Source organism: Oncorhynchus gorbuscha, unplaced genomic scaffold (assembly GCF_021184085.1).
Source record: "Oncorhynchus gorbuscha isolate QuinsamMale2020 ecotype Even-year unplaced genomic scaffold, OgorEven_v1.0 Un_scaffold_590, whole genome shotgun sequence".
Taxonomy (NCBI): Eukaryota; Metazoa; Chordata; class Actinopteri; order Salmoniformes; family Salmonidae; genus Oncorhynchus; species Oncorhynchus gorbuscha.
The window spans coordinates 503,058-525,209 of NW_025745426.1; the positions used below are offsets into that span (position 1 = coordinate 503,058).

Here is a 22,152-nt window from a genome sequence, read left to right on the forward strand (position 1 = left end):
AAAAGTGGCCATGCGCCAGAGAAATCTATTAAACCGTTCGATACACTACGGGCAATACTAAGTTTAGAACGCAGATTTTTTTAAACTAACATGTTTTCTTAATTTAAGAATGTGACGATACATTTTGCCAGTAATAACCAGCTTGTCGGGGTATGCAGTCGGATTATTGGAACAAAGTGTTCTAAACGAATGTTTTGTAAACGAATCAAATAGACTATAAACATATCAAATATTAATTAATGACAAGAAAGACACGAGACTATACAATTAAACAGAATCAATTTGAATAACTCGGCAACTGTGCATAAGCCTTGGGCTTATATTCCTTTATCATGGGATCATGGTAAAGGAATATGTCACTAATAAAATATAATCTTAAAATATTTTCTGGCTTACAATATTTGGCCTGAACTTTCTCAAACTTAATATTTCTGGTTGTTAAAATGTATTATGCTACCCTTTTATTAAAAATATAGGCTATTACACTTTTCAGCCTTAATAAGTATAAGAAAGAAATGTTCTGCCTATTCCTAAATAACTAATATTATTCAATAGCACTTGGTCTTAAATTACAGATAGGCCTATGTAATTAATAGTTTTCGCTTGGATCTAATTCTTATGAAATCGTAATGATTATATAGGAATAGAAAGCTGAAGTTGAAAAAAGGGCTGAATTAAAAGATTCGATCAAGATGCGTTTTGGAAGAAGTGCGTAATTGAAAATGGAATTATCAATTGAAATCGAATGGTCTCTTAATTAGGTAATTGATTCAAAGCCCTCGAATATAACATAAGTGTTAGACGTTTTAGAGTGATATGTGTGACAGAGATTCTGCTGCACGTGTTCATAAAATGTATTTAGCAATGGGTGGATACATATAATGGGTGATCAAATGACCAAACTGTTGACACTTGCATTCGGTATTGTCTGTATGTTTGTCTGCGAATCTCCTCTCCCAATAAATGTCCTCTTGCGGTTGAGGATCAATAAAATATATTTTACTATTCAAAAATGCTCGTCTATCTCACTATTTGGGGCTCCCTAGTGGCACAGCGGTCTAAGGCACTGTATTTCAGTGCTGGAGGCTTCACTACAGACACCTTAGTTCGAATCCGGGCTGTATCACAACCGGCCGTGATTGGGAGTCGGGCGGCACACAATTGGCTCAGCGTCGTCCGGGTTTGGTGTAGGCCGTCATTGAGAATTTGAATTTTTCTTAACTGACTTGCCTCGTTAAATAAAGGTATAAAATGATAATTAACTCAAGCTCACCTGCCGCTCTTGGTGACTATCATCTCATTGGTGACTTCCTTAAACTTCCGCCACAGTTCCGCTTCCTCGAGCGTCACCTTCAGCTGCTTCTCCGTGGGGTCCCCCTTCTCGCGCCCCGCTTGCAACTCGCTCTCCACCACGCTTAGTAGTCGCGAGATACAGCACTGGCTGGCAGGACCAGGGCAGGGGTTACCCCCAGCCCTGCCTTCAGCTAAACCCTCAACCTTCATTTGGGGACCTCAACGAGGTTAAAGGCTACCTCTCAAATAAGACTGATGTTTTCACCAAAGAAAGTTTAAAATGAGGTAAAAACAAATATCTTACTCACAAATATCTCACTCAGCAGGTGATGGGGAAAAAACGTCGTTAGATTCGGTTAAATTGAAACAGAACAAATGAATTCCCATGTGGGTGTTTTAGCCATGAGGATTATGAACTGCAGTTGAAAATCAATGCGACACTGGTGCGGAGCACAAGACAGGTTCGGCCGGCCGGTCATGTGATCAACTCTCACTAATTTACCATTTACAGAGCGTCATTTGTCAGAGGGAGAGAGAAAGAGCAAGAGAGAGGAAGAGGGAGTGAGAGAGAGGAAGAGGGAGGGAGAGTTTCTTTGATGAGTTATGAGTTAGCCTAGACCTTAAAGGGTCAATCTCCAGTTGCTACATCTAATTTTGGACTTATAGTGAATGTTACATACCCCATTGATTCTTGAAGAACAACTGTAAAACCTCAACATAACCCAAACTTTAAGCTTGTAAACATTGTAAATGTAAACAAACACTGTAGCCTATAGCCTGAAACCATGCTTAAAACTACAATTTGTATATATTGGATGATCAGTCCTTGCATCCATAGCTTGGTCTATGAATTTGAGAGTGGTTATATTTCCCAGGCACATCCCTCAGCTTTTTACCAAAACAGAGGCAGGATGTGGCTTTGTTATGGTTTCAACTTGGCTAAGGATAGACCCTTTAAGTCTTCAGGCCATAATTACCAGTCTCTCTCTCTCTCAACTTGCATTGAAATACCGTACGCCTATTTGACCACTCGTCAGCATGACTTTTCAGGGGAACACTTTCAGCACCATGGACAGCGAAGGACAATGCCGGAGGGGGCCAGAAGACAAGTTGACTGGCTTTTCCGTTCGAAATGATCATAATTCCACAAAAAGACAAACGTTGCTGTCGTGGGCCTGTAGCCTTATTATATAAATCATTATCGGAGACTACGGTTAATGGTCTAACTACCGGTGCTCTTGGCAAGGAGTGGAATCAGATGCTTTTAGCGCACGGATTGAACAAGCCTCCCTCTCTTCCAAAACGACAGAAAAGCTTCTGAAGAAAATTAAATATAGTCTAGGTCATTTTGTACGGCTATTTTTTCGGATAATAATTCAAGTTCCTGCTCTTAAGTATATACAACGGAAACTATGTTGTTAATGTATGAACGACTGAAAACGTAAAATGCTTCCCAGAACATTTCCCTCCACTCTTGGTCTGACGACCTACTGGGCTCAGAGACCTGTCCATTTGGACTACACTAATGTTGCCTAATGTGTGTTGGTTGTCTAAAAACATCTAGTTTGGTACTATACGGTTGTATCTGCATTTTTTTCCAACTCTACCTATACAGTAGTCTAAATACCCCAATGACATGTTAAGTTCAAAATAATACTATATATTTCTGACACCATGCAAACCAATGAGGGTTCGGAACTTTAAAGCCAATTATCTCAGAATCATCTTTTTCAGGTAGAACGAAGCTCGAACTGGTGTTGCTTCAACTAGTTTGTGAACAGTGGAAGCTCCGTGTCACACCCGAGGAGGGAAGAACAGAGAGCACATGGAACGGTCAGTGTCCAGAAGGGCTCCTATAGCGACACCCGATCCCCGCGAGCTGGCGGTGTGACCGAACGGCCTTGTGAGCTCGCAGCTGCAGCCGTGTGTGTTTGGAGAGATATTTTTTTTAATCAGCGGCGGGCGGCGAGCGGAGATTAGGGGCTTTACTGATTTAAAACGCATAAAGGAGCGTCATTAACTGAGCGCGAGGCAAATATCAAAAGGTGGGAAGCAAAGCACAGGTAAACGCACCAAATCATAATCCCACGATACACACCTCAGACCTTTTGTACAAGGAATGCGTTTGTGTGTGTGTGGCAGTGACCCCGGTGAGACTCCATCAGAAAATACAAAGCCAAGGAAGGCAAAACAGGTGGTACAACTCTCACTCTTGCACATTAAAACACTCCACAATATAGTTTGAAAATGTTTATTTCTGTTGTAAAATGGTGCCACACAAACAGGACAAGAACACATGAAACATGATTCATAGTCATACATTATTGGCCTACATCGCTAAATTATCGTTACACTTTAAAACATTAGTGTTCAATTTCCAGATGGTACAAAAAATAATCGATTTAAAAAGTATTTCTTCCAGACCTGTAACTACCTGCGCTCATATTAGACAAGTAGACGAACCAACCATGGTTCTAAAACAATGTATCCTGAATATAGAACATATATTATTCTATAAAACAAGTGTTTAATAGCATCATACACGTTTTAATGCAGATGAAACAGCCATCTATAGGGAGGTTTTATGAGAGGTCACTCAGGAAAGTTACAGTAGTACAGTATACATATTTTAAAAAGCAGTGATGACCTGGTTTAAATCATGTGAAGTAAGGCATTTCTTTTTTGCAAGTTAACAGAAAAGTCACACAGCCCCAGTGAGTTTTTTATTTAATGGTCGTGACTAAGGGCGTGCTGAAGCCATCATTGATATTTTAATTCCGCCCAGAAAACGGCTATAGTACTAACCATGAAAGAGTTGAAACAGTTAAAGAGTAGTGTTTACAAGGAAACATGATAAAAAAATAAAAAACGATTCCCCCCAGAAATTATTTAAAAAACTGAAATGAAAGCCGTGGAAAAAAATCTTACACAAAATTGTCTATAGTACTACTAACCATGACAGTTAAAACAGCAGTTAGACATGTTTATAGGAAACGGATTTGAAATAAAAATAACTCAGACATTTTATATAAAAGGTGAAAGATTCATGAGCACTTGAAGCAGTTCTTCCCTTCTTTTTTTCTGCATGTACAGTTGATGTCAGAAGTTTACATACACCTTAGCCGAACACATTTAAACTCAGTTTTCACAATTCCTGACAATAAATCCTAAACATTCCCTGTCTTAGGTCAGTTAGTATCAACACTTTATTTTAAGAATGTGAAATGTCAGAATAATAGTAGAGAGAATGATTTATTTAAGCTTTAATAATAATAATAATAATAATAATAATAAGCCATTTAGCAGACGCTTTTATCCAAAGCGACTTACAGTCATGTGTGCATACATTCTACGTATGGGTGGTCCCGGGAATCGAACCCACTATCCTGGCGTTACAAGCGCCATGCTCTACCAACTGAGCTACAGAAGGACCGCAGAAGCTTTTATTTCTTTCATCACATTCCCAGTGTGTCATAAGTTTACATACACTCAATTAGTATTTGGTAGCATTGCCTTTAAATTGTTTAACTTGGGTGAAACGTTTTGGGTAGCCTTCCACAAGCTTCCCACATTAAGTTGGGTGAATGTTGGCCCCTTCCTCCTGACAGAGCTGGTGTAACTGAGTCAGATTTGTAGGCCTCCTTGCTCACACATGCCTTTTTAGGTCTGCCCACAAATTTTCTATTGGATTGAGGTCAGGGCTTTGTGATGGCCACTCCAATACCTTAACTTGTTGTCCTTAAGCCATTTTGCCACAACTTTGGAAGTATGCTTGAGGTCATTGTCCATTTGCAACCAAGTTTTAACTTCCTGACTAATGTCTTGAGATGTTGTTTCAATATATCCACATAATTTTCCTTCCTCATGATGCCATCTATTTTGTGAAGTGCACCAGTCCCTCCTGCATCAAAGCAACCCCACAACATGATGCTGTAACCCCCGTTCTTCACGGTTGGTATGGTGTCCTTCGGCTTGCAAGCCTCCCCCTTTTCCCTCAAACATAACGATGGTCATTATGGCCAAACAATTATATTTTTGTTTCATCATTTCTCCAAAAAGTACAGTCTTTGGCCCCATGTGCAGTTGCAAACCGTAGTCTGGCTTTTTATGCGGTTTTGGAGCAGTGGCTTCTTCCTTGCTGAGCGGCCTTTCAGGTTATGTCGATATAGACTTGTGGAGGTCTTGTCTGATTTCATTTGATTTTCCCATGATGTCAAGCAAAGAAGCAGGTAGGTAGGCATTGAAATACATCCACAGGTACACCTCCAATTGACACAAATTATGTCAATTAGCCTATCAGAAGCTTCTAAAGCCATGACATAATTTTCTGGAATTTTCCAAGCTGTTTAAAGGTACAGTCAACTTAGTGTATGTAAACATCTGACCCACTGAAATTGTGACACAGTGAATTATAAGTGAAATAAACAATTGCTGGAAGAATGACTTGTGTCATGTACAAAGTAGATGTCCTAACCGACTTTCCAGAAGTATAGTTTGTTAACAAGAAGTTTGTGGAGTGGTTGAAAAACGAGTCTTAATGACTCCAACCTAAGTGTATGTAAACTTCCAACTTCCAACTTCAACTGTATATCTATCCAGCTAGAAGAACGTTTAACAGCAGGCCCTTATATTCAGACTCCTGGTAAGTGCACTTGGGAGTAGGTGCAAAAGTCCCCTGACTGTACAGATTTCCAGACCTGAGCCGGTGAAATGATCAGTAGTCAGCTGTCCATTGTGAACACGTAAATAAACTACTACAGTACAACTAACTAGCGAAGACACACCATGTCGGCACCTAAATATAGATCTGAATAGTTTTGGTCTGGTTTGATTTACAGTTAGAGAAATGACAGAGGTGGTGCATTGACCCTCCCCCACAGTAAATTAAGAGGAGCTGGACTCACAGTGTAGAAAAACACACAAAATTCACATATACACCAACCTTAAAGGGACAGACACCACACACACATAAGATAAGGCATCCCTCACAAACAGATTCCTCTACACAACATCATACCTCAGGTACACTTCTGCTCTGGAAAGCATTCGCTGACGAGTGTTTACTCAGTGGGCACCATTCCAGCACACCTGTGTGGCGTCTGTGTGTTTGCCAGAGAGTTGAGGGCTTTAGCCAACCCCCAAACACACACACACATAACCCCTCAGAGGGAGAGTGAAAGGGAGGTTTGCAGCCTCACTTCAGACAGACAGAGAAGGCCTTTATCACGGCATCCCTGTGAACAAACAAACAATAATAATAATTAGTAAAAGAATAAACACTCCAAAGTCAAGTTTCAAAAACTTAAAAGAATTTGCTTTATGACTGAACTATCACTGCTACAGACAGATGGGAAGGGATGTTAATGTAATAGGCTGTGAATAGGTGGAGGCTTAAGGCTACAGACAGAGGTGGACGGGCAGTTAAGGCTACAGACAGAGGTGGACGGGCAGTTAAGGCTACAGACAGACGGGCAGAGGTGGACGGGCAGTTAAGGCTACAGACAGAGGTGGACCGGAGGTGGACGGGCAGTTAAGGCTACAGACAGAGGTGGACGGGCAGTTAAGGCTACAGACAGAGGTGGACGGGCAGTTAAGGCTACAGACAGAGGTGGACGGGCAGTTAAGGCTACAGACAGAGGTGGACCGGAGGTGGACGGGCAGTTAAGGCTACAGACAGAGGTGGACGGGCAGTTAAGGCTACAGACAGAAGTGGACCGGCAGTTACTGTAAACCAACACTCACCTTGCGAATGGAATGTAGGACAGGCCATACCTGAAACACAGAAGTATAGTATAAGTCAGCGTCATACATCACACACAGCAAAGGGCTGTATAAGGTCTTTATCTGAAGTGTGTCAGTGGCAGGAGTCTGTGAAAACAGAGTTTATGCATGAGTGTTTGTTCTGTTACAGTGGAAGTTATTTTAATGGTGTTTATGTATGTATGTAAACTAATTGCACATCTGTGTGTACTCCTGTGTGTCTATGTATGTGGGCAAGAGAGCGTGAGAGAGAGAGAGAGAGAGTGTGTGTGTATGAATCTCCTGTCTTTGTGAAGGAGGTGCTTGAGAGAACAAAGCTAGCTGCATTAGTCGTGTGTGATTAGCCAGGCTAAAAGCTATGGCCATAATTACTCTGTTTTCAGTTACAAATAAGGACCTGGCATTGAGCTGCCTGCCAAAAAGCCCTCAGCACAGAACAACTCTGGGCGTGTGTGTGTGTGTCACTCAGACTGCAGACTGTAGGGATGTAATACCACAAACACACACTAAAGGAAGGAGATTACTCAAGCGTGTGTGTGTGTGTGTGTGTGTGTGTGTGTGTGTGTGTGCGTGTGTGAGTGAGCCACTCACCAAGTGAAGGCCAGAAACTGTAGAATACAGAAGAGTAAGGCTAGACCATTATTCTTCCACTGTAGAGAGAGAAGAACTCAGATATACTTTGAGGCAGAACAATGTAAGACAAAGTTTAAATGAGTAACAGACTAGCTAAAAAGGCCTGCAGGGATTTGCTAACACAACAGGTGCAGGATATGTATCATGAGTGTGTTATACTCACCCAGAAAGCAGAACACATAGTTAGAACCAGACAGGTCTGTGAGGAGAGACAAGTAGCATGTAATTAATGAACAGAAACTGTTTTTGTTGTTGTTTTACTATCCTGGTGTCGACCAAAAGTCCTCAGCATAGTAAAACAAGGAACATTTTGACACACAGGGATAGTTTGTTGGTCCCCACAAGAAAAATCTATATTTTAGGCTTAGGGGTTACAATTAGGGTTAGAATTAGGAGTTAGGGTTAGAATTAGGAGTTAGGGTTAGAATTAGGAGTTAGGGTTAGAATTAGGAGTTAGGGTTAGAATTAGGAGTTAGGGTTAGAATTAGGAGTTAGGGTTATGGAAAATAGTATTTTGAAAGGGAATATATGTTTTGGGCCACACAAGGATAGTAAACCAAACATGGGTGTGTGTGTTGTGTGGTCTCACCAGCATGATAGCTGTAGCCAGTGCTCTTTCTTTGGCACACATCCTCTTCAGCTGATTAAGGGGTCCCATCAGGAACATAGTGCTGAGAATACACACATTATTTGACTAAACTCACATTATTGTAGTAACTGCACTAGAAATGTGATTGCTGTATCATGTGCACCTTAGGTGTTAAACTGAACAAGGACAATGTCAGCTTTGATCTGGGGAGGGTCCCAGAGATACCTTCAAATCTAAAAATAGGCCTGTTTTGTAAATGCCCACATAAACCACACATACACCCACTAATACTCAACAACGCTCTACTCACCTGCACAGAGAGGCAACATTGCCGAGTGTGTACAGCACTGCAAACAGAATCAGACCAACCCTTGGAATCCACAGCAAGCATGTCCCCTGCCACCAGGTGAGAGGATGAACAATTTAGCGTCGGCCCCTATTCTACTGTCGACACTATTAACTTGCCCTTAGTGTCTAGACCTCAATGCACAGATTTGAATTTCTCCGAGATCAACCCCCCCAATACTTTCTGGAATAAAAACATATCGATGTGTACTGGCTGACTGAGAGAGGTTTGGGAAACACAACTGACAGCGACACACATAACTGACAGTCAGAGCAATGCTGAAATGATGGGAGAGAGAGATGACGACTCACCAGAATGGAACACAAGACCCCGAGCACGAAACATGCGATAAAGCCCTTCATGCGCGTGCCCCAGCCCAGGGTGGAGGCTTGGTTCGCCGCCTGTTTCAACACCGCACCATTTATAAACAACATAGCTAGAAACCATGGACATCATTCACCTAGCTAGCCTAGTGTTTCTAGCTAACGTTACTATGTTATTGCTAAGCAACTGTACTCGTAACGTAGATAAAGCATGCGTTGAAAAAGGCTTAGCGAGAAAGCCAAACATAGCTAGATATTATTTAGGGTAAACAACATATTAGCTAACTACATACAGTAGCTAACGTTAGCTAGCTAGAAAACGTACCTACTTGCAATATGTCGCCGTCATCATTGTTGCCATCTTGGCCACTCAAAACTTTCTTTAGTTTGTCCATTAAAGTTGACACGGATAGAATGTAGCTAGTAGTTCTAGAACTTTCCCGTTGCTTCGATTGGCTTAGTTTTTAAGAACGCCAAATATCGATTTGTCGAGCTATTTTTCCTGTTCGAAGTGCAACAGGTGGATTGCGATAACTTCCGCCACTGTGTAACCACGGAGACGGGACGGGCTGGGGATCACTGCAGTACCACAATAACAAAAGGGGGCAGCAGAGCCTTATATTTGTGGTGGAAACCTCACAGTAGTACACAGTAATAAAGATGATACAATTTAGTATACATTTGACCATTAGAACAACCAAGTATTTTATTCAATGACTAGGGGAAAACAAAGACGTAGATGGGATACAATGTAAAAATGTAAATGCCCTTATTTGACTAAACAAACAACATCTTGAAATAAACACGTTGAATTGATTCTTAGAAGTAAAACCTTTGGAAAAACATCCATACATTTCACTCATACACTATCACACTAACTATTTTGAAAGATACTGGATTATTGGGATTTGTGGGAATACAGAGGTCTCTCTCAGCACAGCACTCTAGATTCAGAACAGGCAGTTAACCCACTGTTCCTAGGCCGTCATTGAAAATAAGAATTTGTTCTTAACGGACTTGCCTAGTTAAATAAAGGTAAAATAAAATAAATAAAAATAAGTGATGTCCGTATCTAAGCAGTTCTGCAAGGTTCATTACAACGCTAGGCAGTTCTGAGTGTTTTTCTGCAGTTCTTCACCGGTTCTGGGTAGTTCTTCCAGGTTCGGTGTAGTTCTGTCTAGGCAGTTCTTTCCAACTATATGCAGTTGTGGGAGGTTGGGTCCAGTTCTAGGTGTTTCTGTCCAGTTCTAGGCTCTACGTGGTTCTCAGGGTACTTTGACTCGAGTGGAGCTCCAGTAGAGTGGTTCTGGCAAGAGCACCACCTGCACACAACACGCCTGCTTCCTCCACAGCCACTCCTATATACACTTCAGGGAGAGGGAGAGAAAGAGTGTGTGAGAGAGAAACACTCCCTCCTCTGTGCAGGACATCATGGCAGATGAGACCCACACAATCAGATGAGACCCACACAATCAGTGTCGCTCTGCAACACAAACACACAGATTTACTTTTACCAAAGTGTTAATTGAACAGAATGAGACTAAAGTAGTGTTCTCAGAAAGACCCCCCACCTGGCCATCACACACACCGCCAGCGTACCGGAGACATGACGTTCCGCCTGCGGAACCGCGTTTGCATTTTAATCTGGAATGGCGGATGGAATCATGGAGGATCGTCGCTCAGTATTGGCTGGTATCGGGCAGCCAGGATCATTCATGGATGAGATGCATTGCAGGGAGTTTGGCCTGGCAGGAGACGTGGCCCTAGTAGTGGTATGGAGACGAGACAACTGTATCATCGCTGAGAGTTGAGCCTGAGAGAGAAACACACACACAGAGACAGAGAGAAAAGTGCACGAGAGAGAGAGGAGGAAAGAAAAACAGAGAGATGAAGGGGGAGTGAGGAGTTAAGTGACAGATAATTTACTGAATTAATCTGAATTCTCAACACAAGGAACTCAAGTAAACATACCCACCAGAGGGGGGGTGTAAATGACGTATGCTCCTGCCTATTATAATCCCATTAGTCCCTGTCCTCTGGCTGTAGCTAAGGCACAACAAAGCAATGTAACAACTTTTATTTCTCTGGCTGACAGTCACTGCCTTTTTTGTCTTGACTTCCATCAAATGTCTAGCTGCTGTTTCCAGAACATGTGTTGCTGTCTGATAGGGATATAAAAGGGTCCATCTCCAAGAGGCCAGTTAGACATTTATTCTGCTTCTGTGCTAGGTGGTGTCTCCCTGTTGCAACTTGTAATAAACCGGAAAGATTTTGATTGACTTTACCCTATGACTGCTCTCCTGTTTGTTCTCCTGGAAATTCCTATAACACTGAGCGTGAGAAAGAAGAAACAGCTATCTACCTGTATTTTAGGGTTCAGGCTAGGACCTAAAGAGCCCTGTGGTGGGTTGGTGTGTGGTAGGGGATCCTGGCGGAGTGACTGACCCTCCCCCTCAAAACTCATTCCTACTGGTCTGTTAAAAACAACTCCCAAAGACAAAGCAGATTCCTCTACAACAGTACCTCACATGTACACAGACTCACTGGACAGGGTAGTGATTGCCGACGGTCTGCCCGTGGTGGAGCTTGTCGTTCGAAGCTGTTCTTCCTCTCCTCTATCACCGTCTCTCTTTTCTCCACCTCTTTATCCTTGTCCTCCTGTTCTGCTGCTTTCTTGTAGCGGCCCATCCATGTGGCATAGATGTTATCATCCTCCTCATCTCCCTCTTGTTGTCCTCTGGCTCAAAGAGAATCCCATCTGGCTCCTCAGCATCAAAACCTTCTGGATAAATTAACACTATCCTCCACTTCTGTCCTGATTCTATCCTCAGGTTCCATTAGAATTCTATCCTCCAGTTCTGTCCCGATTCTATCCTCAGGTTCCATTAGAATTCTATCCTCCAGTTCTGTTCGATTCTATCCTCAGGTTCCATTAGAATTCTATCCTCCAGTTCTGTTCCGATTCTATCCTCAGGTTCCATTAGAATTCTATCCTCCAGTTCTGTCGATTCTATCCTCAGGTTCCATTAGAATTCTATCCTCCAGTTCTGTTCCGATTCTATCCTCAGGTTCCATTAGAATTCTATCCTCCAGTTCTGTTCCGATTCTATCCTCAGGTTCCATTAGAATTCTATCCTCCAGTTCTGTTCGATTCTATCCTCAGGTTCCATTAGAATTCTATCCTCCAGTTCTGTCCCGATTCTATCCTCAGGTTCCATTAGAATTCTATCCTCCAGTTCTGTTCCGATTCTATCCTCAGGTTCCATTAGAATTCTATCCTCCAGTTCTGTTCCGATTCTATCCTCAGGTTCCATTAGAATTCTATCCTCCAGTTCTGTCCCGATTCTATCCTCAGGTTCCATTAGAATTCTATCCTCCAGTTCTGTTCCGATTCTATCCTCAGGTTCCATTAGAATTCTATCCTCCAGTTCTGTTCCGATTCTATCCTCAGGTTCCATTAGAATTCTATCCTCCAGTTCTGTTTCGATTCTATCCTCAGGTTCCATTAGAATTCTATCCTCCAGTTCTGTTTCGATTCTATCCTCAGGTTAGATATCCTCATCCTTGGGTTCTGTTACAATTGTATCCTCAGGGTCCATGATACCTGCCATGAGGGGCAGGGGGGAGTGTAGGCTCACTCAGGATCCAGGGAGTACCGGAGGAGGGCTGAAGTAGAATAGAGGCTGGGTCAAAGGGTTGTGTTGAGGCAGGGCTGGGACAGAGGGCTGGGTTGAGGCAGTGCTGGGACAGAAGGCTGGGTTGAGGCGGGGCTGGGACAGAGGGCTGGGTTGAGGCGGGGCTGGGACAGAGGGCTGGGTTGAGGCACGGCTGGGTTGAGGCAGGGCTGGGACAGAGGGCTGGGTTGAGGCAGTGCTGGGACAGAGGGCTGGGTTGAGGCGGGGCTGGGACAGAGGGCTGGGTTGAGGCGGGGCTGGGACAGAGGGCTGGGTTGAGGCACGGCTGGGTTGAGGCAGGGCTGGGACAGAGGGCTGGGTTGAGGCACGGCTGGGTTGAGGCAGGGCTGGGACAGAGGGCTGGGTTGGGGCAGGGCTGGGACAGAGGGCTAGGTTGAGGCACAGCTGGGACAGCGGGCTGGGTTGAGGTAGAGAGTAGTGTAGATAGGCTAAGGTTAGAAGATGAGAAGATGGAGGCTATAGAAGAAGGATTTGCTGCTGCGCTATTTTGTCCGATCACATCACTGCCTGTTTCCCTCTACCCAGATCAGTGGTGAGGTAGTTCTCTCTCTCATACTGTATCACCTGTTTGGTGTGTGTGGCTAAGCTGGACACCACAATACACTGCTAGGCCACAGTCCCAACAGCGTGTTAATAGCAGAGAGGCCTCTGTAATCTGTTTAACGCGGGGCTGACAGGGGGAGGTGCTGGGAAAGGGGAGGAGCTTAGTGATATAGAAATTAATCCACAAAAACAATATGTTTTTGTGGATTAATTTGGGTAGAGAAGGAGAATGGGGAGACCAATGAAGAAAGGGTGAATAGAAAGGTGGCAGAGAGGTGGACGAATAGAGGGGTAACGGAGTAGGGGTATGAATAGAGGAGTAACGGAGTGGGGGGGATAAATAGAGGAGTAACCGAGTAACAGAGTAGGGGGATGAATAGAGAGATAACCAAGTAACGGAGTGGGGGATGAATAGAGGGGTAAGGGAGTAGGGGGATGAATAGAGGAGTAACGGAGTAGGGGGATGAATAGAGGGGTAACGGAGTAGGGGGATGAATAGAGGGGTAACGGAGTAGGGGGATGAATAGAGGAGTAACGGAGTAGGGGGATGAATAGAGAGATAACCAAGTAACGGAGTGGGGGATGAATAGAGGGGTAACAGTAATGGAGTGGGGGATGAATAGGGTAACGGAGTAGGGGGATGAATAGGGGTAACAGAGTAACGGAGTGGGGGATGAATAGAGGAGTAACGGAGTGGGGGGATAAATAGAGGAGTAACCGAGTAACGGAGTAGGGGGATGAATAGAGAGATAACCAAGTAACGGAGTGGGGGGATGAATAGAGGGGTAACGGAGTAGGGGGATGAATAGAGGAGTAACGGAGTAGGGGGATGAATAGAGGGGTAACGGAGTAGGGGGGGATGAATAGGGGATAACCAGAGTAACGGAGTGGGGGATGAATAGAGGGGTAACAGTAATGGAGTGGGGATGAATAGGGGTAACGGAGTAGGGGGATGAATAGGGGTAACAGAGTAACGGAGTGGGGGGATGAATAGAGGGGTAACGGAGTGGGGGATGAATAGAGAGATAACCAAGTAACGGAGTGGGGGATGAATAGAGGAGTAACGGAGTAGGGGGGGATGAATAGGGGGATAACGGGTAACGGGGGGATGAATAGAGGAGTAACGGAGTGGGGGATGAATAGAGGGGTAACGGAGTGGGGGATGAATAGAGAGATAACCAAGTAACGGAGTGGGGCGATGAATAGAGGGGTAACAGTAATGGAGTGGGGGATGAATAGGGGTAACGGAGTAGGGGGATGAATAGGGGTAACAGAGTAACGGGTGGGGGATGAATAGAGGGGTAACGGAGTGGGGGATGAATAGAGAGATAACCAAGTAACGGAGTGGGGGGATAAATAGAGGAGTAACGGAGTAGGGGGATGAATAGAGGAGTAACGGAGTAGGGGGATGAATAGAGGGGTAACGGAGTAGGGGGATGAATAGAGGGGTAACGGAGTAGGGGGATAAATAGAGGAGTAACCGAGTAACGGAGTGGGGGGATGAATAGAGAGATAACCAAGTAACGGAGTGGGGGATGAATAGAGGAGTAACGGAGTAGGGGATGAATAGAGGGGTAACAGTAATGGAGTGGGGGATGAATAGGGGTAACGGAGTAGGGGGGATGAATAGGGGTAACAGAGTAACGGAGTGGGGGATGAATAGAGGGGTAACGGAGTAGGGGGATGAATAGAGAGATAACCAAGTAACGGAGTGGGGGGATGAATAGAGGAGTAACGGAGTAGGGGGATGAATAGAGGGGTAACAGTAATGGAGTGGGGGATGAATAGGGGTAACGGAGTAGGGGGATGAATAGGGGTAACAGAGTAACGGAGTGGGGGGATGAATAGAGGGTAACGGAGTGGGGGGATGAATAGAGAGATAACCAAGTAACGGAGTGGGGGATGAATAGAGGAGTAACGGAGTAGGGGGATGAATAGAGGAGTAACGGAGTAGGGGGATGAATAGAGGGGTAACGGAGTAGGGGGATGAATAGAGGAGTAATGGAGTGGGGGGATGAAGAGGGGTAACGGAGTAGGGGGATGAATAGAGGAGTAATGGAGTGGGGGATAAATAGAGGAGTAACGGAGTAGGGGGATGAATAGAGGAGTAACGGAGTGGGGGATGAATAGAGGGGTAACGGAGTAGGGGGATGAATAGAGGGGTAACGGAGTAGGGGGATGAATAGAGGAGTAACGGAGTGGGGGGATAAATAGAGGAGTAACGGAGTGGGGGATAAATAGAGGAGTAACGGAGTGGGGGATAAATAGAGGAGTAACGGAGTGGGGGATAAATAGAGGAGTAACGGAGTGGGGGATAAATAGAGGAGTAACGGAGTGGGGGGATAAATAGAGGAGTAACCGAGTAGCGGAGTGGGGGATAAATAGAGGAGTAACCGAGGGGGATAACGGAGTGGGGTATAAATAGAGGAGTAACGGGGTGGGGAGTAACGGAGTTAACGGAGTGGGGGATGAATAGAGGAGTAACGGAGTGGGGGGATGAATAGAGGAGTAACAGAGAGGGGGGATAAATAGACGAGTAACCGAGTAGCGGAGTGGGGGGATAAATAGAGAAGTAACCGAGTAACGGAGTGGGGTATAAATAGAGGAGTAACCGAGTAACGGAGTGGGGGGGATGAATAGAGGAGTAACGGAGTGGGGGATGAATAGAGGTGTAACGGAGAGGGAGGATAAATAGAGGAGTAACCGAGTAACGGAGTAGGGGGATGAATAGAGGGGTAACGGAGTAGGGGGATGAATAGAGGAGTAACGGAGTAGGGGGATGAATAGAGGAGTAACGGAGTAGGGGGATGAATAGAGGAGTAACGGAGTAGGGGGATGAATAGAGGAGTAACGGAGTAGGGGGATGAATAGAGGAGTAACGGAGTAGGGGGATGAATAGAGAGATAACCAAGGGGGATGAAAGAGGAGTAACGGGGGGGATGAATAGAGGGGTAACGGAGTAGGGGGATGAATAGGGGTAACGGAGTAGGGGGATGAATAGGGGTAACAGAGTAACGGATGTAGGGGGGGGATGAATAGAGGGGTAACGGAGTAGGGGGATGAATAGAGGAGTAACGGAGTAGGGGGATGAATAGAGGGGTAACGGAGTAGGGGGATGAATAGAGGAGTAACGGAGTGGGGGGATGAATAGAGGGGTAACAGTAATGGAGTGGGGGATGATCACTTAAGTAGCTGCAATGAGCAGTAAGCATCTTACAAACAGTGAGAAGTTGGGCTAAAATTAGCCTTGCCAATTAACTTAAACGAGAGAGAGAAATACATGTTACCATACGCAAACACAAAAAATACAGCCAAAACTGTCAGAATAACTTCATTGCAACCTGGTTTACCCACTGGCCTGTTTTTGTGTCTTGAGTCTGCCTGTTACTGTCTGTTAGTGTGCATGTCTCTGTTATAGTGTGTGTGTGTGCGTCCCTGTGCCGTCCACATGGAGGGACAGAGGTGAAGTGCCCTCTCCAGTGTGGTGCCTCTTCTGGTGTTTCTTTCGGTCGCCATCTTGTGAGAAGCTTCTCCCACAGTCAGAGCAACTGTACGGTTTCTCTCCAGTGTGAATTCTCATGTGTGTGGTTAGTGTGTCCTGTTGAAAGAAACGTTTGTCGCAGCAGGAGCACTGGAGAGCTCTCTCCGTAATGGAACCTCCTCAGATGCCTCATCACTCCATCGGAGCGGGTAAAAGTCTTCCCACATACTGAGCAAGGATAGGCTTTCTTTTCAGAGAGTGGTAGCTCGTGTTTGCGCTTGTGTCTCCTGTACGTTGCATCGTGTCTGAAACTCTCCCCACACTCGTTGCAGAGGTAGGGTTTTCTCCAGTGTGTATTCGCTGGTGATGTTTCAAACTATGTGCCTGTGTAAAACCCTCCCCACAGTGGGTGCATATGTATGGCATTTGTCCACTATGTACTCTCTGGTGTCTTTCAAATTTTCCTTTGTGTAAGAACCGCTTACCGCAGTCAGAGCAGTAGAGGGCCAGCTCTTCAGTATGTACTGGCAAGTGTGTTGTTAGTTCTTCCAGGTCAGAAAAGCTCTCATCGCACCTTGGACAGCCGTGAGGTTTCTTTTCCTTGTGTGTAAGGTGATTTTTTTCCAGATGTTTTTCAAGCTGCTCCAAATGGACAAAGCCTTTCACACAATCAGTACAGGGGTGTTTAAGTTTCTTCTTCTTTCTTTCATGTGTTTTCAGGTGTGATTTCAGATGATCTGTGCGGGTAAAACCTTTACCACACTCAGAGCAGAGGTACGGCCTCTCTGTCATATGAATTTTCTGGTGTGTTTTAAGATTATCCGAACGGGTATAACTTTTACCACAATCAGGGCAGATGTGACAAGGCTTCTGTTCTCCGGTATTAGAACTCTTGAGACGGTCCTCTGTATCGTGAGGCTCTTCTCCGTCCTCCTGTTTGATTTGCACCTGCAGTATATCTGTGTGTTGATTGTCCCTCTCAATATCAGCCATTGTCTCTGGAGTATCCTCCTGTAGCACTCGAAAGGAATCGTTGGATGATTCGGTCAAAAGGAGCACCACTCTTGGCCCAAAGTGAAGGGGGAGTTTCTAGGATTCTGATGTGTTGTCCCAGGTAAGGCTCTCCCGCTGTTGGTGTGGTGGACAAGATCTGATAGGATCGTCTCACCTAATACCATGTAGTCACGGTCTTGATGTAATAAATAAAATAAGAAAAACATGGTTAGCTAGTTCGTAGTTTTACAAAAGACAAAAGTAGGCAAATGTTTTGCCAGTTAGCTAGTTACGTGCCTAATTTGGTTGATTATCAAAATCTATCAGCTGTGTTGTTGTTGTGAGTCGCATAACGCACGCTGGCTACCTGCTCTATCAACTTCCGGTTCATCAAAAGTTTACGAGGAAACGAGCAGCTAGCCTTGCCTCTTCAATCAACATTTGTAAGATACGACTAAAAGACGGCACATAAGATTTCCACGGGGAAGCATTATGGGTATGCATTAATGTAAAGATTGTGGCTAGGTAGCTATATAGCTTACTCTTTCTAATCAAGCTGTCGGTGGAAGCAGGCCGTTGTGGGTGTAGTTTAACGTAGCTAGCTAACGTTAGTTATCTAGCTAAAGTTAGCTTCCGCTGACATGAGTTCTTTTCTCTAGTCTTGTTATCAAATATTATAGGCTAGCTGACGTTAGCTAGCTAAAATTGCACACTCGATTTCAGTGCATCTCCCGCGAAATGTGGGATTAACTGTAAAGTATAGTCATACGTACTTGCTTGGCAGTAACACTCGGGTGGTGCTGTGGCCTATGCACCAAGTTTGCCTGCTAGGAGTCATGGGTAACTGCATACATTGAGCGTGTCTGAAAGTGGGCGTTGCGAAATAAGCGGGAGGATCAACAAAGCGTAAATCTAACAGCTAATTGGGCAGATTGGTTGTCACTCAAGACCGTTTTGCGTGGCTGCTTCCTTGTAGCGTTTTAGCCAAACTCTGCATGGTCAATCCGATGTCTGCATTGGCCATGCAGCATTTACAGCAATATGTCCTCTGCAGAAGTCATTGCATTCATACCTGGAGTCCTGAGTGGCGCAGCGGTCTAAGGCACTGCATCTCAGTGTTAGAGGCGTCACCACAGGCCCTGGTTCGAACGTCGGCTGTGATTGGGAGTCCCATTGGGCGGCGCACAATTGGCCCAGCATTGGCCGGGGTAGGCTGTCATTGTAAATAAGAATTTGTTCTTAACTGACTTGCCTAGTTAATTAAAGGTGGACATGTATGTATGTATATATATATGTATATATGTGTGTGTGTGTATTTATAACCAAGACCACAGCCTGTCGTTTCTAATGGCAACAAATTAGTCATAGTGGGTAGAGCCAAGCACGAGCTAGCGAGATCCTATTGGCGCGTTCTAGCCAACATCTGCATATTTCCGTTAGGGAACGCCTACTTTGAAATGCGCGTGTGCAATAACTCAATTCGCCTTTGCACTCCTAAATAACGTTTTTTTGTTTACTTTAACAAAGTGTAAAGTTTACAAAACTTAGTCCACTCTGTTCATAACATATTTTAGTTTTGGAAACAGAAAAACGTATGGCAATCAAATGTTTCATAAATTGAGAAAATTAGCAGAATGTCGGCCAAAATCCATCTCGTTACATCTTCTCGGACTTCCATATTTGGTAGTGAGTGGAAACACCAAGCGAATGCTTCACATTTATACATCCGGTGAAATATCTCTAATTGTTCTGTGTTCATATTTCTTGCGCCTCGCGGAATAGCGCGGTGCTGTTGTAAAGGAAGTCTTCTACGGTATTTTGGCGATCGCACAATTGAATGTGCATCCCGCCACCTACTGTGCGGGATGTAAACAGGACCCCCGTCCAAACAGATCTGATCCCTACACAGGCTCAAGGGGAACCTGGGATGGCGGGTCTTCCGGCACCAGTACCCCTCGCAATTCTTCCCAGCACACACTTGAAACATGGCCAAATAATTTACAATTCTTACACCGCAGTGGTTTGGGGAGGAAAGCTCTGACAGAGTATCTTACATAACCAAGCTTCACATGCGGACGTATTTACACTTTATAAAAAAACAACAGGACCGACGGACTTTATTTTTCCATTCAGAACATTTGTCTTCACCAGCTTTGCTCGAAGGGCTGCTTGATTCGAACTCAGCACCTACATCTGCCATTATTCTGCCGCCTTAATTATCCTAACCTGCCACCGTATTTATACTAACCTGCCACCGTATTTATCCTAACCTGCCACGGTGCCACCGTATTTATCCTAACCTGCCACCGTATTTATCCTAACCTGCCACGGTATTTATCCTAACCTGCCACGGTAATTATCCTAACCTGCCGTATTTATCCTAACCTGCCACCGTATTTATCCTAACCTGCCACGGTATTTATCCTAACCTGCCACGGTATTTATCCTAACCTGCCACGGTATTTATCCTAACCTGCCACGGTATTTATCCTAACCTGCCACGGTATTTATCCTAACCTGCCACGGTATTTATCCTAACCTGCCACGGTATTTATCCTAACCTGCCACGGTATTTATCCTAACCTGCCACCGTATTTATCCTAACCTGCCACGGTATTTATACTAACCTGCCACGGTATTTATCCTAACCTACCACGGTATTTATCCTAACCTGCCACGGTATTTATCCTAACCTGCCACGGTATTTATCCTAACCTGCCACGGTATTTATCCTAACCTGCCACGGTATTTATCCTAACCTGCCACGGTATTTATCCTAACCTGCCACGGTATTTATCCTAACCTGCCACGGTATTTATCCTAACCTGCCACGGTAATTATACTAACCTGCCACGGTATTTATACTAACCTGCCACGGTATTTATCCTAACCTGCCACCGTATTTATCCTAACCTGCCACGGTAATTATCCTAAACAGTTTAGCTAAAAGGAAGCAGTTAGCAGTCACATAAAATTACATTGAGTGGCAACTGCCCAATTAGCTGTTATATTTCCATATACCCACTTTTGTTGACCCTCCCACTTATTTCGCAACGCCCACTTTCAGACAATCAATGTATGCGGTTTCTCATACTTGGCCAGCAGTGGAGGCTGCTGAGGGGAGGATGGTTCATAATAATGGCTGGAATGGAGCAAATGGAATGGCATGAAACACATTAAAACCATGCCATTACCACAAGCCCGTTCTCCTCAATTAAGGGGCCACCAACCTCCTGTGTTGGCCAGCACAGCTCACAGTGTAGCTCTGGTCCAGGGCGTTAGCACATCCCTCTAATGCCCTGGACCAGAGCTATTCACAGTGATGACCAGTGGTGTGATTCTTGGATATGGTGAAATGTGTACTGTTTGAACACTTGCATCTCACCTAACGTCCATCCTTCTTTAAAGTAAGCACTGCTGTACTATTAAGTAAGTAAGTAGTCTTGCATGAGTCTATTTCCTGTTTTCTGATGCGTGAGGCAGATTGATGTGTACTCCCTTTGGACAGGACATTAGTCTATCGCAGGTCTTTACCCCAATCCATTGCTGAGTGCCAAGCAGAGCTACATCTGGTCCCATTTTTACAGTCTTTGGTGTGACTTGGTTGGGGATCAAACACCTAACATTCCATCTCAGGGTGGACACTCCAGAAGTATTCAAACAGGGCAAATGTGTGCTTTGTGTAGCCTGCCTGTCTATACTTACCTCCCCCTCCTTCCCCACAGATGGCCCCCTCCCTCTCTCTTCTCTGAGACTCCTGGTGCCACCGCTGCGTCTGATGTCTGCGGTCATGTGGCAGGTGGTGGGGCGGCGGAGTTTGGAGCATTATGGGAAGCTGGAGGACTTTGTGTGTTTGGTCACAGAGACAGTTCCAGAACTACTGACTGACAGGCAGAGAGCATTACTGCTTCTAGGCCTCAGAGCAAAGGTGTGTGTGTTTCTTCCAGCAGTAACCTACACAGTATTTTCCATGTGCTGCAAATCAGAAGTTCACCTCTGTTGTAAAGTGTTGCACAGTGTTGTAATTTTAAACGGACCTCCTGATTGGTCCATCTAGCAGATGTCCCAGGAGTGAGAGTTGAGGATGTCACCCCAGAACTCATCCAGACTCACATGGACAGGATCCAGTCCATCTGTCTGACAAGGTGAGAGAGAGGGCTCATGGGAACTGGATTTTTACAGCCTGCCTTTTACTGAACCTATAGAGTGATAGGGTGGAGTAAAGGAGGGAACCGAGTGCCAGAATGGGGACACACCTTTTCTGAGTGCTGAGAGGGAGGCGTTGGCCCTGACACACTAAGGTATGTGTCTGTTGTTTTTACAGTCCAGTGACAAGGCCTTTGAGGATGCCAAAGCCAGGCTCATGGCGTACACCCAGAGAGGGAGTCCAGGAGATCAATGGGCTGTAAGAAAATTAATCTTTCTTCACTTGAGTAACATGCAGCAGAGCAAGTGACAGCACTGTACTAAACTCTGAGTTCAGTGAAGAATTGTTC

General features: G+C 44.8%; 1 protein-coding gene, 1 long non-coding RNA gene and 1 pseudogene across 5 annotated transcripts; all 3 read right to left on the bottom strand.

Annotated features, from left to right (window-relative positions):
- The window catches only part of LOC124018924, an 8,894-nt pseudogene extending 6,222 nt beyond the window's left edge, over positions 1-2,672 (bottom strand).
- Positions 2,673-5,965: 3,293 nt separating this feature from the next.
- On the bottom strand, positions 5,966-9,481 carry LOC124018922 (vesicle transport protein SFT2B-like). Its single transcript, XM_046334249.1, has 8 exons — positions 9,274-9,481; positions 8,933-9,022; positions 8,586-8,671; positions 8,276-8,357; positions 7,850-7,885; positions 7,645-7,703; positions 7,036-7,065; positions 5,966-6,527 (listed from the first exon to the last, which is right to left on the bottom strand). Exons 1-8 carry the CDS (start codon positions 9,337-9,339, stop codon positions 6,488-6,490), a joined length of 489 nt encoding a protein of 162 aa, XP_046190205.1. The 5' UTR covers positions 9,340-9,481; the 3' UTR covers positions 5,966-6,487.
- Positions 9,482-9,622: 141 nt separating this feature from the next.
- Positions 9,623-18,880, bottom strand: LOC124018923. 4 transcript variants are annotated; one of them, XR_006835703.1, is made up of 4 exons: positions 18,729-18,880; positions 17,149-17,852; positions 10,516-10,757; positions 9,623-10,311 (listed from the first exon to the last, which is right to left on the bottom strand). It is a non-coding gene; the product is annotated as an uncharacterized LOC124018923 (long non-coding RNA). The 4 variants fall into 4 exon arrangements; XR_006835700.1 differs by lacking the exon at positions 18,729-18,880 and adding an exon at positions 18,430-18,647; XR_006835701.1 differs by lacking the exons at positions 17,149-17,852; positions 18,729-18,880 and adding an exon at positions 11,489-11,850 and having other exon boundaries at positions 10,544-10,757.
- Between the last annotated feature and the right edge of the window lie 3,272 nt (positions 18,881-22,152).

Coding starts and splice junctions, on each gene's coding strand:
- LOC124018922 (XM_046334249.1), bottom strand. CDS start 9,339: ATGGACAAACTAAAGAAAGTTTTGAGTGGCCAAGATGGCAACAATGAT. Junction 7,886..8,275: donor TGGCTACAGCTATCATGCTG/GTGAGACCACAC, acceptor CTCTCCTCACAG/ACCTGTCTGGTTCTAACTAT. Junction 6,528..7,035: donor TCCTACATTCCATTCGCAAG/GTGAGTGTTGGT, acceptor GTTTGTTCACAG/GGATGCCGTGATAAAGGCCT.